The sequence below is a fragment of the Sorex araneus genome, chromosome X (assembly GCF_027595985.1).
Source record: "Sorex araneus isolate mSorAra2 chromosome X, mSorAra2.pri, whole genome shotgun sequence".
Taxonomy (NCBI): Eukaryota; Metazoa; Chordata; class Mammalia; order Eulipotyphla; family Soricidae; genus Sorex; species Sorex araneus.
Genome location: NC_073313.1, coordinates 154,573,384 through 154,593,591, shown reverse-complemented (window position 1 = coordinate 154,593,591; position 20,208 = coordinate 154,573,384). Strand labels below are relative to the sequence as shown.

The 20,208-nt window shown below is 45.3% G+C and overlaps 1 gene segment (V, D, J or C); it reads left to right on the top strand.

The window, feature by feature from the left end:
- Positions 1 to 16,646: 16,646 nt before the first annotated feature.
- On the top strand, positions 16,647 to 17,086 carry LOC129400024 (immunoglobulin heavy variable 1-3-like). The segment is given in 2 exon segments: positions 16,647 to 16,692; positions 16,770 to 17,086. Coding segments are annotated over 2 exon segments (363 nt in total).
- Positions 17,087 to 20,208: the final 3,122 nt, after the last annotated feature.

Sequence of the window (20,208 nt, the reverse complement as noted above, 5' to 3'; positions counted from 1 at the left end):
GGTAGGGGTGACCATTAAGGAGAAGGATCCGGAGTGACAGGGGCCCGCGGGGAGCACCTTGGGATGAGCCTGATCCAGAGGCGGATCCGGGTCCTGCAGCAGACAAGCGGGAAAAGGCTACGGGCAGCGCTGCCCACGCGGCGTCAGCGTGGACACAGGGAGCCCCGGGATATGCCTGAGCAGACACCGGGTCCGGCTGACCCGTCCAGAGCTGCCCCTGACTCAGGCTTTCTGGGGCCACTGGGTCCAGAGAGGGATGGTCTGGAGGAGTGGAGAGGCGTTTGTGGGTGGGGCTGCTCTGATCTTTGCCCCCTGACCCTGAAACAGCTCCTGAGAGATGGCAGCGGGGAGTGGAGGTTCCAGAACCGTTTAGCACTCCTGCAAGAGGTACCTTCTGCTCCCTCCCTTCTACCCTCCCTCTCCTATGTCTATCTCCCTCCCCCTCTTTCATCTCTCCCTCTCTCTCTTTCTCTCCCTCTCACTCTCTCCATCTCTCTCCCTCCGTCTCTCTCACTCGTTCTCTCCCTCCTCTCTCCCCCTCTGCCTCTCCCCATCTCTCCCTCTCTAACCCTTTCTCTTTCTTTATCTCCCCCGTCTCCCTCTCTCTCTCGCTTTCCCTCTGTCTTTCCCTCCCTCTTTATCGCTCGCTGTCTCTCCCTCTCTCTCCATCTCTCCCTCACTCTCTCTCTCTCCATCTCTCTCGTCCCTTTTTCCTTCCCTTGCTCCTCTCCCTTGGCCACTGGAACTTCTCTGAGGGACCAGGGTGTGGATGCTGAGCACGGGGGCTCAGCTGAGCACCATCTACCCCCTGTGTTTTCTTCCTTTCCTGCGCCCCTTGGGATATAGATTTTCTATGTTTCCTCTGCTCCCTTCTGCCTGCAGGAGTTGTTCTGCTTTGCTGTGGCTTTCTGGAAGGCATCAGAGCAGGGCCTTGGCCAGCACCTCTTATAACTGTCTGCCCTCCTGGATCAGGCCCCTTGTTCTCAGAACAAGGAGATAGTGTCTATGGTTTCTGCAAATGTCTCCCTGCTCTACTTTCTGTCACCCTCTCTCTACTGGCCTCGCCCCAGATGGATGGGCTGAGCAGAATGGGAACTCTCACTTCAGACAGGAAGAGGGGTGTGAGGTGCAGGAGATGTGGCACAGAGTTAAAACCCCTCGACTTCTGTGCGCCCACAGAGTGACCTGAGCATTGTGTGGTGACATCCCCCTGCTCCCCAACCAGCTCCCTATTGTGACGGTGGGTGAGGGCAGATAAGTGAGGTGCAGACCCAGGATCTCATCACTCCTCTTCTGACTGTCCCAGCATGGGCTGGCTCTGTCCTTCGTCAGCCTGGCCAGCCCTAATTCCCCATTTAGGCTCAGAGGCAGGGCCAATACTGGGGCATGGGTGGATATTCTCCATGGCTGTGTCCACCCTGCCAGGGGGCAGGAGGCTTGACTGCCTCTTCTGAGTAGACACACAGGTGTGAACCAGTCAAAATTCTGGGGTATCCCAGGCCTGATCAATAATTGGGAGAGTCTGGGCCCTAGCAGGGAGCTGAGCAAGGGGCTACATGAGGTGGGGAGAGAGTGGTGCGGGTGCACGAGCCCCTTTCCAGGCAGCCCCTCAGCTTCTTTCCTGTGTTCTCTGTCTTGAGGTCCCAGTAATGTACATAATTCTCCCTCTTCCTCTGCTGTCATGTCAGTTTCTTAAATAAATATTTGTGGAAGCACTGCACAAATTTAATGCGGTCCTTATCGGGTACCAATGACATTTTTCAAATAAATAGACAAGACACTCCTGAAATTCATATGGTACAATAAACCCCCACGAATAGCCAAAGTAATCCTTGGGAAAAAGAAGATGAGTGGCGTCACCTTCCCCAACTTCAAACTCTACTACAAAGCCGTAGTAATTAAAACAGCATGGCATTGGAATAAAAACAAACTTGCAGACCTATAGAACAGAGTTGAATATTCTGTCACAGATCCCCAAATATATGGACACTTAATCTTTGGCTAAGGAGCAAGAAATGTGAAGAAATGAGAAGGCAGATGGAATAGAGAAGGGATCACTAAGAAAATGATGGCTGGAGGAACCAGTTGGGATGGTAGATGTATGGTGAAAGTAGACAACAGATCAAATATGATGACCTCTCTGTATCTATGTTGAAAGCCATAATGGCCAAAGGTAGAGAGAGATTATGGGGAATATTTTCTGCTATGGAGTCAGGGTGAGGGTGGGAAAAAAGGAATATGCAGGGGATATTGATGGTGGGGAATGTGCACTGGTGGAGGGATGGGTGATGATCATTGTGAGATTGTAACCCAAACATAAAGGCTTGTAACTATTTCATGGTGATTCAATAAAATTTTTTTTCATCTGGACTTTATCGATCTAATAAAATTACATTAAGAATTGAAATGAATTACACATTATTGTGCTCATGTTTCCCCCATACAAAGTTCGAGAACCCATCCCTTCACCAGTGCCCATCCTCTACCACCAGTAAACCCAGCATCTCTCCCACCCTCCCCAGTCCCGTATCCCCCCCACCCCACACTGCCACTATGGCAGGGTATTCCCTTTTGTTCTCTCTCTCTCTGATTAGGTGTTGTGGTTTGCAATAAAGGTGTTGAGTGGCCATTGTGTTCAGTCTCTAGTCTACATTCAGCACGCATCACCCTTCCCCCGCATGACTTCCGACCACATTTCACTTGGTGTTCCCTTCTCTGAGTTGCCCAATTCAATAAAATTATTAAAATAATAATAATAAATATTTGGGAAACACCAATACTTAAGAAATACATGCATTATTTGGTCACATCGCCCAATGCTTTCAGATAATCTACATACATCCACAATGTGGACAGATTAGAATAACAGTCATTTACGCTCTGATTGGTCGTATATTATAAAATGGTAAAACGAACTATAACCCAAGTCCTCAGTCCCGAGTCAGCATATCCTGGGACACATCCAAGAACCAAGTTGACCTAAAAGTGAGCAACTCAGTAACTGAGGACACAGCCGTGTATTATTGTGCAAGAGACACACGGTGAGGGCAAGTCCCTGTGAGCCCAGCCACAAACCTGTTGAGGGAGAGAGGGGAACTACACGGGTACGTGTAACCACCAGGGGGCACTTTGCTCCCGGCCTACAGAGCTGTGCCCAGGTGCAGCATGAAAGGGGCTGTATATGGATCACTTTCTTTTCTTTATTCATTTTGTTCCCTACGCTTTTTCCCTATTTGGGGGGCGTCATTTTCTTTTTTATTATAATATGTAAGTCAGATTTTGTAAAGCAAGTACAAAAGTTTTATTTGTTATTCCTCTTCTAGTACAAATTTATTTATTCCTCTTCTAGTCCCACAGTGCACTAGAAGCTGTTCTATTCCTTTGGATAAGGTGTGGTTGATTTTTCTTTATACAAAGATAATTCCTTCTTTCACAAAAAGGAGGGGTTTCCCCTGTTACCTTCTTTATTGTCACTGGGGAAACATGATGAAAATAGTGTAAGTATTGATGTTTGTAGGTCACAAACTCCCTTTGCTTCTCCCAGCACCAAATCCCCACAGACCCCCACACTCTACTGTGGCCCCTATGCTCGACCTCTTCTTCCCAGTGATCTGAGCCCCCACCTATCTCCTCTCGGGAACCCCAGAGTGTGTTTAGTAAGCAGGGGCCATTATCATTGGATCCTGTCCATCCTGAAGCTCTATTCTCTGTGTACCACAGGTGAATGAGATTGTCTGTATTTGTCCTCCCTCCAGCAAAGTTCTCTTAAGCTGATATTCTCTAGTTCCATTCATGGTGTGGAAATGTTAATATTTTGTCTTTTCATATAACTGCACAGTATCCCATTGTGTATATACACCACCGCTTCTTATCCATGAAACTCTCATTAAGCATTAGGATTGTTCCCATGCCCTGACATCTATAGTAAATGCTGCGATGAACATATGTTGACATATATTTTCTCAAATGACTGTTTTCATGCTTGGGTTAAGGTACCAGAAAATAGATTCACTAGTAACTTGGAAGTTCTATTTTTTAAAGAGAAATCTCATATAGTGTTTTCCACAGATTGATTCCCACAAACAGAAAGTGTTTCCTTTTACACAATGTCCCAACACTGGTCATTTCCAGTATTTTTGATGTAAGCCACTCTGACTGGGGAGAGATGGTCTTCATTGTCCTTTATATTGACATTTCATTTATAGTAAATGTTGAATAAACACCTTTTCATATGCCTATAACCCTAGGAATGTTGCTTTAAATAAATATCTGTTTTTTTTTCCCCAAGCCACATTTTGATGGCTGATTTGTTCTGATATTGATCTTGGTGAGTGCTATGTATATCTTAGATATTAGGTTTAAGATAGATATTAGATTTTCTCCCATTCACTACGGTACCTCAATTTTAATGTTGTTTAAATTGCCATGATATAAATGACTTCACATCATGGAGTGATAGCACAGTGAGTAGGGCATTTGCCTTGTACGTGGCCGACCCAAGTTTGATTCTTCCTTCCTCTCGGATAGCCCGGAAGGCTACCGAGAGTATTCCACCTGCATGGCACAGCCTGACAAACTACCCATGACATATTTGATATGCCAAAAACAGTAACAAGTCTCAGAATGGAGACGTTACTGGTGCCCGCTCAAGCAAACCGATAAACAACAGGATGACAATGCTACAGTGCTACAGTGCTTACATTGCCATTCACTTGTATCACTTGTAGTCCCATTGATCTTCGATTTGCTCGAGCAGGTGCCAGTAACGTCTCCATTTGTCCCTATCGCGAGCTAGTGTAGCCCAATGATACCTGCTCACTCCAGGAACAGGAAGAGCCTCAAATCATTCATTTAGAGATTTGACGAAGAAATCTGACCATCTAGTTGGTGGGCAGCCACAAGGTCTTCTGACATCCCGTGATATCCAGTCGGTAACAGCTCTAGTCCAGCAGTCGTCTCTGAATCACATGACATGACCGGCCCATCTGATTTTTGATGCCTTGGCAAACGAGACAGCATCCCTGATTTTGGACCGCCGATGGAGGCCATAACTCCGGATTCCTTCTCTCACTTGAATGAGACATGATATTCCCAGCATAGCTCTTTCAATTCCTCTTTGGGATACCCTAATAGCATTCTCATCCTGTTTGCGTAGGGCCCAGGTCTCTGAGGCATATGTTAGTGCAGGAAGTATGGTGGAATCGAAAAGAAAACAACTTGTAGACGACAACTTGTAGACGACAGAAAGCAGGCAGATTGGGTGATAGATGTCATGGACGTCTCCCTTCTTGTACAATAGAATGGTCCTACTGGTTTTCCACTGGGACGGAACCTTGCATTCGGACAGGTAGCGTGTGAAGAGTCGGGCCAGTGTATTGATGAGTACTGGCGACAGATTCTTCAGGTGTTCGGGTCTGATCTTGTCTGGACCAGGTGCTGTTTGCGTCTTTACCAGCGAAATGGCATGTCGGATTTCAGAAGGGAGAACGTTTCGACATATCCATCCTGTGGAATTTGGTATGTGGGCAAGTGGACATGGCTATCAAAGAGATCCGAGTAGAAGTCATGAATAATTTTCTCCATTGCCTTTCTGGAGGATGTGATAGATCCATCGGGATGTTGGAGGGCAGTCATCTTGGTCTTGTAGTTGGCGAAGGACAGGCAAGCGTTGCGAATACTTTTCCTGGCTTCTGCTGCACTGGCCAACACTGCTACTCTTCTCTCTATGAGGTCTTCCTTTATCGCATCTCTGCACAGCTTTGTGAGCTCGGACATTAGCTTGTGGTTGCCTGAGGCTCGTTCCAAACCATGTTGACAAATGAGCTCAAGAGTTTCTGAAGACAGGCGTCTGTTTGTGGCTTTCTCACTCTCGGCATTCTTCAAACAGACATGGAGGTTCTGAACCAGTCGATCGTATTCCTTGTCGATGTTGTCAAAGACGGCATCTTCCAACGTTGCTGCAATAGTGCCAAAGAGCTCCCAGTTGGTGGTCATTCTGGGAGTTGTCTTCTTAGATTTAAATTTTGCAGACTTTTCTCCCTGCTCTGTGAAGTAGAATTTCGCATGAAGGAGACTGTGGTCCAATCCCGTTTGGAATTTTGGACAACAGCGACATTGGTCAGGCAAAACCTTCGACTGAATATGATGTGGTCAAATTCATTGTGGAACTATCCACCGGGAGACTCGGTGAGATTGAAGTTTAGTTATGGAAATTGAAGTTTCCAAAGTCCTTATCACATGGCTAACTTCACAATCATTTCCCATTATTAGGTGGCCTTGATACATTTAATCTACAAGTAAAACAATGTGAACCTCTATTTTTTCATCTTACTAAGAAAATGCAGGGTTTATATAGCTCTGTTTCAAAGAGGACATTATATCACTTGTCATCCCGGTGATCCTTGATTTGCTCGAGCAGGCGCCAGTAATGTCTCCATTTGTCCCTGTCATGTGGTAGTGTAACCCAATGATATCTGCTCGCTCCAGGAACAGAAAGAGCCTCATATCGTTCATTCAGGGTTTTGACGAAGAAGTCTGACCATCTCGTTGGTGGGCGGCCATGCGGTCTTTTGACGTCCCGTGGAATCCAGGTGGCAATAGTTCTAATCCAGCGGTCGTCTCTGAATCGCATTATGTGTCTAGCCCATCTGATTTTCTATGCCTTGGCAAATGAGACAACATCCCTGATTAGTGACCATCAGGGATTCTTGGCAAACAAGACAACATCCCTGATTTGTGACCATCTTAATTCTTTCTCTCACTTGACTGAAACATGATTCTCCTAGCATAACTCTTTTGATGCCTCTTTAGGATACCCAAATAACGTTCTCATCCTGTTTGCATAGGGCCCAGGTCTCTGAGGCATATGTTAGTGCAGGAAGTATGGTGGAGTCAAAAAGATATGCCTGGAGCTGAAGTTTCTTTGTCCTCTTAACCACTTCTTTGACTCTCTTGAAGGCAATACACACTGCTCTCTTCCTCCTGTGCGGTTCTGGCGCCAAGTTCTTCCTCATGTTGAGTTCTCAACCAAGGTACACATAGCTGCTGCACTCAGAGATGTCCATTCCATTGAGAACAAATGGAATGTCATGAACGAGTTCTTTTTTCATGAACATTGTTTTGCTGAGATTCAGCTACAGTCAAACTTTTCCACACTCACAGTCGAAGTCGGCCAGCATTTGTGCCGCTTGGCTAATGTCTGGTGTTACAAAAACGATGTCAGAACTGAAGTGGAGGTTGTGTAGTTGCCTACCATCTATCTTCACTCCCATTCCTTTCCATTCCAGTCATTGCATGATGTTCTCGAGGGTGGCACTGAAGAGTTTTGGTGAAATGGTATCACCCTGCAGAACCCCTCTCTTTACATCAATGATAACTTCCTTATAGAATGGTGAGATCCTGGTGGTGAATTCGTAATACACCTTGCAGAGGATCTTGATGTACTGACTTTGAATGCCCTGTATAGATAGGGCTTCAATGACTGCTTCAGTCTCAACAGAATCGAAGGCCTTCTTTAAATCGATGAATCGTTAGACAGAGCAGCATCTTGAACTCTCACGATACTTTGATGAGTTTGATCATGTGGTCATGTGGATATGGTCGATCATGCTGAATCCTTTTCAGAACCCGGCTTGCTAGCATGGTTGTCCTTTGTCTAGTGTTTTGCCTATTTTATTCAGGATGACTCTAGTAAACAACTTGTGGACAATGAATAACAGGCAGATTGGGCGGTAATTGCCGATGTCATGGATGTCTCCCTTCTTGTACAACAGAACGGTCCTGCTGGTTTTCCATTGGGACAGAACCTTGCATTCAGGCAGGTAGCGTTTGAAGAGCCGAGCCAGTGTACTGGTTGATGAGTACTGGTGGCAGATTCTTCAGGTGTTCGGGTCGAACCTTGTCTGGACTGAGTGCTGTACGAGTCTTTACCGACGAAATGGCTTGTCGGATTATGGAAGGGAGTACGTTGGAAATGACATATTCATCCTGCTAAATTTGGTATGTGGGCAGGTGGATGTGGCTATTGAAGAGATCCAAGTAGAAATCATCAATAATCCTCTCCATTGCTTTTCTGGAAGATGTGATAGATCCATCAGAACATCAGAGGGCAGTCATCTTGGTCTTGTAGTTGGCAAAGGACAGGTGAACGTTTTGAATACTTTTCCCCGCTTCTGCTACATCAACCAACACTGCTGCTCTTCTCTCTTTGAGGTTTTCCTTTATCGATTCTCTGCACAGCTTTGCCAGCTCGGATGTTAGCATGTGGTTGCTTGAGGCATGTGCCAAATTACATTGGCAAATAAGCTCAAGAGTTTCCAAAGAAAAGCATTTGTTTATGGCTTTCCCACTCGGCATTTTTTGTGGAATCATGGAGGTGCTGAACCAGTCCATTGTATTCCTTGTCGATGTTGTCAATGATGGCATCTTCCCACGTTGCCGCAATAGTGCTAAAGAGCCCCCAGTTGGTGGTCATTCTAGGAGTTCTATTCTTAAACTTAAACAAATATTCATTGTAAATCACAATACTACTCAGTGGATGAGAGAAAGAAATTAGAGCAAGATATCATTATACTCACATACTCATAGTGTCACCTGTTGATATTTGAAAGTTGGCTTAGTTCTAGTATGCATTGCAAAATGTAGAAAAACACTATGAACTAGAAAGCAATTAAATGTAGATATGAATTTATTTGAAATACTTTATTCAAACCACAACTTGTAGAACAACAATGTAATATAAAATTGGGAGAAAGAGGAAAGCGCATTAATAAAACCATAATTTTATGGTAGGAATCAATTCAAAATATCAATAATCATTTTATTTTTAATTACATTTTAAATATCATTTTCAAAATTGTAACAGTCAAAATTATTTTAAAAGTAAATTTAATCACAATTACAAGTAAATCCGAATTTGTTATAAGAATGCTTAGGTGCTCATATATAGGTAATCTTGCAATGTTACTTTGCAAATGTTCTTGAGAATAGGACTTAAATTCTGAATGCATATGGGCATGCTGAAAGGCCACTTCCTGGTTAAAGATAATGTGAAAAGCAGATACTTGGAAATGCTTCCTGTGAACTAGGTTCTCAGAGATCCTTAATGGTACATTCAGATGAGTCATCTTGATATTCTTGAGCAAATGGTACCATTAAAGAATGCAGGTTGTTGCTATTGTGTGTGTGTATGTATGTTTTCTCTCCTATGGTTTCCTCAGAACCTCAACAGGACTTTGACAGCCCAATGTAACTATTTTGTCATCAAAAGGGAAAAATGCTGCAGGAGTGACAGTTCTGTCAATATGAGCTTTGAGGGCCCCATAGATATTACACAGCATGTCACAGAATGAACCAAAGCTTTTGTGTTTGAGAGGAAATTTCCAGGAAACCTCCCCCAGATTATTTTTATGAGACATTCTGTGAATGAAGAGCATTACACTCAATATGTCCCAGAGATGAACAAGAGTGAGAGTCCTGAAGGAAAGAAAATCTTACTCAAATTTTCATTTAAGTTAATATTAATACGAACTTAATTTTATTAATATTAATATTCATTTAAGTCACAGTTTCTTCTTCTAAATTCAGTAAAGAACCTTTCTTGCTGTATTTAATAGCGATAAAAAATGCATGATCGGAAAACATAATGGTGGTGGGATTGGTGTTTGAATACTAAGTGTAATAAAATACTGTGAACAATTTAACAAAAAGAAAATTAAATTTAAAACATGCACCATCATAAAACCTACAGTATTTTTGCTATTTCCAAATAATTTTGGTATTTAACATATTTCTGTAACAAAGTGAAAATGTGTGTCAACAAGGTGACAGCCATGAGGATCGAGTGCATCTCAGTATTGTTTAGAAAATTCACCAACTAAAACCATGAAAATCCCCACGTGGGCATTTGGGTCGGGGTCAGACTACAGCTGCCTCCTCTCCTCTCACACAGATGCCCCTCACAGGACCCTCTCATGCTCTCTCCTCCCCACCCCCCCGCACCAGCCCTGTCCTGTCCCCAGGACCCTGACCCAGGCTCTCCGACAGCCTGTGACTATGGGTTTGGTATAAACTCACTTTCCAAGACTTTGAATCATTTTAGGAAACACTGTAACTTCCAAATTGATGAATATTGATTGATTCTGATGACAGAAGCTGGCGTCACTGCAGACCTTCCCTCTACTCCTGTCCCCGTCCCTGCGGGAAGCTGTGCGTGTCGAAGAGACCTTCTCCCCGGCGGTGGTGGGGTCCCAGTCCCTCGAAGGCCCCCGGACCCGGGACCGTGTGTGTGTGCAGGACTCACCCACCGTCTGTCCGTCTGCCGGACCCTGACGGACGGGGCAGCAGGGACCTTTCCTCTCAGACTCACGGGGTCAGCCCGTCCCCTCCTGGGGGTCCCTGAGTCTCTCGGGCGCTGACCACCCTCCGAGTGGACACGGGAAGGGGTGCTGGGCTCGGGCGGCGCTGCCCACGCAGCCCCGCAGCCCCAGCATGGACACAGGGAGCCCTGGGATAGGCCTGAGTGGACACCGGCTCCCGCTGACCCATCCAGAGGCCGAACCCGACTCGGGCTGTCTGAGGGCGCCAGGACAATAGAAGGTCGGTTGGAAGGAGCGGAAGGGATGTGTAGGGGCGGGGCTTCCCCGACCTATGCCCCCTGACCCAGAAACAATTCCTGACGGCCAGTATCTGGGAGTGGTGGTTCCAGAACATTCCAGGGCTCCTGTGCCAGGTACCGGCTGCTTTCCCTCTTCTACCCTCCCTCTCCTACGTTCCTCTCTCCTTCCCTCTCGCTCTCTCCCTCTCCCTCTCTCTCCCTATCTTTTCCTCTCTCTCTCCCTCTCCCTCCCTGTCTCTCCCTCAGCCTCCCTCCCCTGTACTTGTGTCCTTCCCTCACTCCTCTCCCTTGACCACTGGAGTTTCCCTGAGGGACTGAGGTGTGGACGCTGGGCACTGGGGCTTAGCTGAGGCGCCGTCTCCCTGTGCTTTCCTCCTTTTTTCTGCCCCTCAGGAGGCCCCGGTCACCCTATGTTTTCTCTGAGCCCCTCAGCCTGTAGGAAGAGTTCTGCTTTGCTCTGGCTTTGGGAAGCACCAGAACAGGGCCTGGACCAGGATCTCTTGTCACTGGTCACCCTTCTGGTCCAGGCCTCTTGTTCTCAGAACAAGAGAAAGTGTCATCCCTGCAAATGTCTTCCTGCCTCACTTTCTGTCGCCTTGTTGCACTGCCCTCTCCCCAGTTAGATGCACCGAGTAATGGGTACTCCAACTTCAGATAGGAAGAGGGGACTGAGGTGCAGGGGATGTGGCACAGCATTCAAACCCCTCAGCTTCTGTGTGGACAGAGTACCCTGGGTACTGTTTCGGGACTCATCCCGCTGCTCCCCAGTCAGCTCCCTGTGGGGGCGACTGAATGAGGTGCAGATACAGGATCTCATCATGTCTCTTCTGTCTGGCTCTGTGAGTACAGGCGCTGTCCTTCACCAGGCTGGCCAGTTCTGAGGTCCCATTGTGGCTCAGAGCTAGGGCCCATATTGAGAGCTTGTGTGGATCATCTCCGTGACTGTGTCTGCCATGCCAGGGGACAGGAAGCTTGAGTGATACTTCTGAGTTGACACATGGGTATGAACACGGTCAACATTCTGGGGTATCCCAGGCCTGGTAAATTATCAGGAGATTTTGGGTACTACAGGGAGCTGATCCATTGAGACAGGTAGGGTCTGGGTCAGGGTGCAAGAGACCCTTTCCATCAGACCCCTCAGTATCCTTCCTGAGTTTTCTGCCATGTGGTCTCAGCAATATCCAGAACTCTTCCTCTTCTTTTACCTGTCATGTCTGCTTCTGAATAACAAATATTTGTGGAACACCAATTGATAAGAAAGACATGCATTGTGTGTGTCTTGATGCTTTCAGATGAACTACTTACATTTACAATGTGGACAAATTAGAATAAACAAATTCATCTACCTTCTGGAAAACCAGGCTCACATGACAAAGAAATGGAATTAATAAAAAGTTCAGTAGATGAAGTTAAAAATTCAATTGGTGCCCTCAACAGTAGAGTAACAACAGCAGAAAATAGTCTCAGGGACCTTAAGGACGAGATGCAGAAAACATTCAGGAAACAAGAAAAATTGGTAAAAGGCCTCAAAATAACTAATTATTGTGCAAGACACACAGTGAGGGCAAGTCCCTGTGAACCCAGACCCAAACCAGCTGAGGGAGACAGGGGAGCTGCAGGGGTGCATGTGACCACCAGGGGACGATCTACTACTGGCATTTCCTACAGGTGGAGAGAGGCTTTAAGGGCTCACTTTTTCCTCTTTAGTTTAAATATATAATGAATATTACATTATCCACATATATACGTTTTAGTCATTGCACTCTCTTCTAGCTCAAAATTGTTCATTCTTTGTCTCATTGTCTACTGGACATTCATGTGTTATGTAAGATTTGTTTGATTTTTCTTATTTTTTTAAAGAACAGTTTTCTTAATTTTATTTTATTTTTAAATTTTTATTTTTTTATTAATTCACCGTGAGATACAGTAACAAAATTTCATGTTTTCATTTCGATCATATGGTTATCTAACACCTGTCCCTTCACCAGTGCACATTTCCCACCACCAAATTCCACTTATTTCTCCCCTCTTTTCCATACCTCTCCCTGCTTGTGTGGCAGACAATTTGCAAGGTATCTTTTCTCTACTTTAGTTACCTTCGATATTTCGAGACCAGCCCTACCTCCCCTTATATCTGCCGAAAATGCAATTGCTAGACAATGTGTTTTGTATTGCTTGTTATGGATATAATGTCATGCGGCCACTCTCACTTTAGGAATTCTAAGATTTTTTAAAAATAGGGTCTGAAGAAATTGCTGCTGCAGGTTGCTCGTGTCCAAGATTCCTCTGTGTGACTCTGGATTGTGGCCACGTCGGAGCTGGTGCTTTTTGCCGGCTTCTTGAAAATGGCGATGGCTGGAGCTCTTAGAGGGCACAAGATGGGACGGCACCTGCCCCCATCTGAAGAGGCCCAGTGGAGAAGGCCTATTGCAAAGTCTCAGGCCATCCCTGCTGCAAGTTGCTTGGGTCCGAGATTTCTGTGTGTGTCCTGAGTTTCCTTCTTAAAAAAATACTTTTAAACAAATGAGTATTTTCCATATTTCATTTTTGTTATTATAACTGAGTAATTAGTCTGAGAACAGACAGTTGTGGGTCCCAAAATCCCTGCACTTCTCCCAGCACCAAATCCCCACAAATCCCCACACTCTGCTGTGGCCCCTGTGCTCGGCCTCTTCTTCCCAGTGATCTGAACCCCCACCGGACTCCTCTCAGGAACCCCAGAGTGTGGTTAGCATGCAGTGACCATTATCGTTGGATGTTGTCCATCCTGACGCTCTGTTCTCTGTGTACCACAGGTGAATGAGATTATCTAAATTTGCCCCTCACCCTCTGACAACTTTCACTTAATCTGATATTCTCAGTTCCATCCATGGTGCAAAAAACACGGATATTTTGTGTTTTCTTATAACTGCACAGTATCCCGTTCTGAATATACACCACAACTCCTTATCCATAAAATTAGCATTAAGCATTAGGATTGTTTCCATGCTTTAGCAACTATTCTAAGTACTGCAATGAAGATATGTTTACATATATTTTTTCAAATGACTGTTTTCATACTAGGGTGAAGCTATCAAAAATAGAATCACTTGTTTTTGGAGATTCTATTTTCACTTTTTAGAGAAATCTTATAGTGTTTTCCATAGATAAATTCACACAAACATAGAGACAGTGTTTCCTTTAGCAACCTTCCAATCCTCCTTGTTCGCAGTATTTTTGATATAAGCCATTCTCACTGGGGAGAGATAGTCTCATTGTCCTTTATATTAACATTTCCCTTACAGTAACTGTTGATAAACACCTTTTCATATGCCTAAAGCCCATAGAAATGTTGCTTTTGGAAAGAATCTGTTTATTTCCCACACGATTTCATGATGGGTGATTTGTTCTGATGTTGAGCTTGGTGAGTGCTATGGATATGTTAGATACTAGGTTGGATCTGATGTTCGGTGGGCACACATTTTCTCCCAGTCAATAGGGTACCTTAATTTTAATATGATATACATTTTCATTAAAATCTTGTAATTGATTTAGTCCTATTTATTTAGTTTATCTTACCTCTGACAATGAAGTGAAATTGTAGATGAGCCCTCTAAGATCAGTGTCATGGAGAGAGTCCGAGTTTTTTCTCTTTGTATATTAAGGATTCTGCTGTCAAAGCTGGACTATAAGCCCACTTTTAATTAAATTCTGCTTCTGGTGTGAGGTATGGACTCAATCCATCTTCTACTGTTGTTTTTGGGTGTGGTGTTGTTTTCCCATTACACCATTTGTAGAGGAGATTTTCCTTGCTTCACTCTGTAGGATGGAATCCTTTCCCAAAGATTCACCATGAAAGATCCAAGGATTTATTCTGGGCCCTTAATTCTACGCAGTTGGATGAAGAGTTTATATTCCTGAAACTCACGGTTAATTTCTATAGCTTCATGATATTATTTAAAGTCTGTTCACCAGGGGCTGTCACAGGTCTCAGTGAGGCTACCTCAGCACCATAACCCACAGTTATTCCTGCTAACTGACCTCTGGCCCTCCCAGTCCCACTGAGAAAACACCACAGGCTTTGTGGCTGCCAGAAGTTACTAGAGTCACAGCCCTAGTTGAATAGAGTGAGGAACTTCACCCAATCATTCCAGACCACCAGGCACTTACACGCTGAGCTCCCATGGAGCACCGGCAGCAATAAAAACATAATTCTATTGTTTTAATGAATGTGGGCTGAATCCAGGCAAGAACATCAGAACATCCAATGCTGTGTGGGTTTGCAGAGAGCAAGAATCATCTCAGTGCTCTCTGACCTGAAGTAAACACTGACAGGGAGACTCAGGAGTCTCGGTGAGAGAAGGAAGGAAACAATGATCAACATCCTTCAAACAGAGCAGAAGGAGAGAAATAACGGACTCCATGGCTGAGTGAGGAAACACAGACAGAACTGAAAGCTGCAATTGTGTGTTGTGCATGCATTTTGCCTACTGTACTTGGTGCTGCCATGAACACGACTATGATCATATCCACTAGTTAATGCTTTTGGTTTTCCAGGAGACACAGAAAGTACCCGAGGCTCATCTTAGTCTGAAGGGGAAATGCTGAGCCCTGGTGACTCTCTGAGAAGGCAGTGGGGAGTGAGTCCAGAGTTGACTTTGTTTTACCCTCTGCTTGTGAAAAGGGAACCATATCCTAGGACATTGCAGTATGCACAGAGGCTGTGTGATCATTCTGAACAAGAACTGAATGTTGAAAGTAGGAAAAGGGATATACACTGTAAGCTTTCAGTGTCTGTATTGAAATCAATAGATCTGAGAGAGAGAGAGAGACAGAAGGCAGACAGACAGACAGAGAGACAGACAGAGAACCCATATAGGATTCTAGGGATCAACAAATGAGAAGGATGAATTACGTGATGATGACACGATTCTGTACTTGGGCTGTCTGTGTTCCCTATCACAATCATGTGCCCTCCTTCTCTCTCTTTCTTTCTCTCTCTATCTTTCTCCCTTTTGACTTGTACGCGGCCGACCTGACCTACCAGAGTACTATTCCTCCGTCCCTCTTGGAGAGCCCTGCAAGCGACCGAGCCTGGCAAGCTACTGAGAGTAGCCAGCACGCATGGCAGAGCCTGGCAATCTACCTATGGCGTATTCAATATGCAAAAAAAAAAAAAACAGTAACAAGTCTCACAATGGAGACATTACCGGTGCCTGCTTGAGCAAATTGAAGAACAAAAGGGCGACAGTGCTGCAGTGCTACATATAACACCAAGAGCTTAATGTCCCTGAGAGGTCCAAGGGACTCCTGCAGGGTGAGGGCTGGGCTGCAGGGGCTGCCAAGTCCCAGGAAAACAGAGTTGCAGGCAAGAAGGGGTGCAGAGACAGGAGAAATGAGGGCAGAGATGCAGAAATCTCCTCAGAACGAGATATTCATCTTCAATAAACTAAATTTTCCTTTCTCAAGGAACTAAAATTAATAAAAGAATAGGACACAGATGGTTAAATTGTGCATACTTAACCATTTTGGAAGGAATATTTATTATATTGATAAGGCAGTAGAAACTATGTAGGTGGTGTTTCTGGACTTCTATCTCCAATTGAAACCGCTGGAGCACTAGGATGGCTTTGTAGTCTCATGGTCATATTCCTTGGGGAGTTACAGGATTCCAAAAATAACCTCAGAGCCCAGGCGTGTCAGGATGTGCTCAAGCCATACAGATGTGGGGGACCCTGAGAGGAAGTTTCTGAAGGGCTTGGCCCTCCGGGGGGAGATATGTGTGTACAGAGTCCTGGGACAGGGCAGGATCTCATTTCCTCAAGCTAAGATCAGAACGAGGATCTCCTCATTTCCCTTGAGGATGGACCAAGTGGCTTCCACCAGCCCCTTCTCAGGTTGGACTAGGCCTTTAGCTATGAATTCTACCTCCTCATGAATATGCAGATAACATGAGGGACACTGAGTTAAATACAGATGTGTCTGTGTCCTGACAACCACACATAGCAGGCACACCCAGACCTTAAGAAGCCCTGAGTGCACAGTTCTCACCATGGACTGGACTTGGAGAATTCTCTTCCTGGTGACAGTGGCTGCAGGTAAGCGTCCCCATGCCTTGGGCTGAGGGAACGGAGCAGTCAAGTGGAGTCCACCCACTCCTGTCTGCTGTCCACAGGTGTGAACTCCCAGGTACAGCTGGTGCAGTCAGGGGCTGAGGTGGGAAAACCTGGGACATCAGTGAAGATCTCCTGTAAGGTTTCCGGATACACCTTCACAGACTACGTGATGCACTGGATGCGACAGGACCTGGAACAAGAGCTTGAGTGGTTAGGAGAAGTATACCCTAAAACTGGTGATACAAACTACTCACCAAAGTTCCAGGGCAGAATCACATTCACTGCAGACAAGTCCAAGAATACAGCCTACCTGGAACTGAGCAGGCTGAGCACTGAGGACAGGGCCGTGTATTATTGTGTGAGAGACACAGTGTGACAACCACATCCTGAGTGTGTCAGAAAACTGAGGGAGAGGCATCTGTGTTGGCTGAGGGATGACAGGGACGCTGATCTTCCTGACATCCTCCTCAGAGAGTCAGGGTTTGAGACACAATATGGGAATCACAGGGCCAGGCTTCATTTTAAGGAAAGGCTCAGGATGTCTCTCTGTCCTTCATCAACAGCCAAAAGGCCAGGCTTCTCTCCAGAATACCTGATGTCACTCATATTTTCTTCTAGAATTTGGTGTAGAGCCTCACAGATGATACAGGAAGAACCACATGTAAGTTTGGGCTGGGGTCATTGCAGGTTCCTTAACTGTATTTCTACCCATGGCAGACTCCCAATGTTTTACATTTTGTTTGAAATTCTGTCTCTGTAAGAAATCCTTTTCTCTGAGAAGAAATCATGGTGTTGGCCAGACTCCCTTCCTGAGATTCTGTGGAGCCCTGCCCCTCTATACATCTTCATATCTCTATATACCTGAGCTGGAATCCTGCCATTGGACAAAGGAGAGTGGAGGAGATGATCCAAAAATGAAAAGGACCATGGTCACATTTCTACTATCACATGGTGGTAGGGAAATGGTTGGTGTCAGTTGTCTGTGAAACACTGATGTTGGGGTATCTCATCACAGCTCAGGGGAAGTCGTTACTCAATCACAGACACACGGTCTGGGATGTGCCCAGGAGGGCTGGCAGTAGCATGGACAAGCAGACAGGATCTAGAGCGAGGCCTCAGGTGCTGCTCCTTCCATCCCAGGGTCATGCATCCAAGCTAGTTTACCTGGGATCTGATCTCAGCAATTAACCAATGCTCCTGGGAAATATATGGTATTGAGTAAGAAATTTTGTGCATGCCTTGAAATATGGGACTAAATAATCAAAATTTATCACTTTATCTCAATGGATATCGAGGACACGTATCCATGCACAAATGCATACTCTAGAGAATTCTCACACAGCATAACTACATGATGAGCTAACAGTAATGCAGACCACAGTATTACTGGGAATAGTTGTGCTTCCATAATTGGACTATGACCTCTACTTTTTATGCAGAAATCAAGATTCATAACTGCACTTTGAAAAATGTTACCAAATTTATAAAAATGGTCAATTTACAGAAAGTGAACAAGATTCTTCCCAATGGCATTAAAATTCTCATATCTGGTGTGAGAATATTTTCAATCCCTCCTTTACGAGAACATTGAACATACAAGGATCAGGACAAACCTTCAATTCCTGAAGGCACAATAAGCAATTATGGGCTAAAGTTCCGACCAAGGACAATGCAGAGCCCAAAAGCAGAAGGCCATGAAGGCCATGAAGGCCAGCCTGGATGGCCAATGTGGTAGAGCAAAAGGGCACAGACAGATTCCTAGGACAGGGCAATCCAGAAATCAAATCTTGAGGATTGTTCTCAATGCACCCTTCCTGCTTTTGCACAAAGCAGGCACCTAAATGGGGCTCCTTGGTGACTGAACTGCTACCTACAGTTCTGGAGTGGTAAGACTGTTCTCAGTCTCCCCACTGTCCTCTGTGTGTAGTCACAGCTCCAAGTGACACTGGAAATGCCACGTTCTCAAATCACCAAGCACTCACCTATAGCTACACACTTCCAACTGAATCCAGAAAGTCTGGGGCATTGCTCTGAAGACATGTTACTCATAAATTTCACACGTATGAGGAGCACCTGGAAAGAGTCCTAATCCTGTCTACCCTCTGTGGGCCTTACCATGCTTCCTGAGCTGAAAATCACTCAAATTCCTGCAATGTATAAAAAACTAGAAGATAACTAGTGAATCAGTTATTGCTGAGTGAATCAGTCAGCAGGAAAGGGAGAGATACAGATGATCTGTCTCATAATATGGGGCTTAAAGGATACACAGCAAGGTAGCAACAAGGGCTAAGAGCAGCCAATAGGAGAACTGATCCACACAGTTGAGTATTTGGGGGCAAGGAGCTTAACCCTGACTTAAATCTCTGAATCCTCACAGCATCCTCTTTCATTAACTCCAAGACTTGAACCGTTTCATTCTCCCAGGTCCCTCACCAAGTGCCAGGGGCACAGAATGGTTGTACCAGCTGCACACAGACAGGGCACTGGGGCAGGAATTGCTCCTTGGTGAGCAGAAGTGTGGGGGAGTCTCCTAGCTTGACCCAGGTCTAACCATCCACCTGTGTCCTGGGACAGACAGGAACCGAAGTTCCCCTCACTCAGTCCCTGAGGAGACTTTCAGTTTCCTGTTCTGGGGAGGCCCAAGGCACACAGGCTCTTGTGTTCAACATATCTATGGGGTAACTTTGGTCACATTCAAAATGATGGGAAGAAAGAAAATGTATTCACTGACCTGGGGGCATGTTTTCTGCCCTTTCTAGTTTCGAAGAAAAATCCTCTGCTCTCAAAGGTGTTGAGTTCAAAAATCCCAGATAGTTTGATCCATGCCCTGTCTTCCCTGATGAGGTTTCAGCATGAAGTGAGGAGCATCTCCTTGGGACTGGGAAAATGTCCCCCTTGCAGAGGCCATTGATCAAATGCTTGGACCCCCGTCTTCTTCCATGTAGTTATTTCATCACTACAGGGACTCTGGGAACAAGGAGATGGTCCCTCTGTCTTCGGCAGTAGATGATCAAAGATTTATGACTGCAACATGGACAAGAGTTAGCCACTCATATGGGTCATATACCCTGCATCATATGACAGAGATTATTAAGAGAGCAAAGCCGTAGAGGCTGAGGGAGAATGTGTGTACACTAAGGAGCAGGTGGGAGAGAAAAACAGGGCATTTTTATGACTGGAAGAAGCTGCTAGAGCACTGGCCTTGACCCTCTAAGTCAGAAGCAATGTTGAAATATTGCTGACACCAAAGTTGTCTGTTTCCCAAGTCTCGAGCCATTGGACACCACTAAATCAAGGCCAATTCATCTACGTTATTCTTAGAAATGTAAGAGAAGTTGAGCCTGCGGAACTCTCTACAGGTAAAATGTCCTCTAGAGGTAAATGGACTGTGCCAGGAAGAACCACACACATCCGGAATCAGGGTTGCCCATGTGCAACGTAAGTGCCTTACCACTATATTATCCCTTAGTCTCTGATGACTTGGTGTATTGTTTGTGA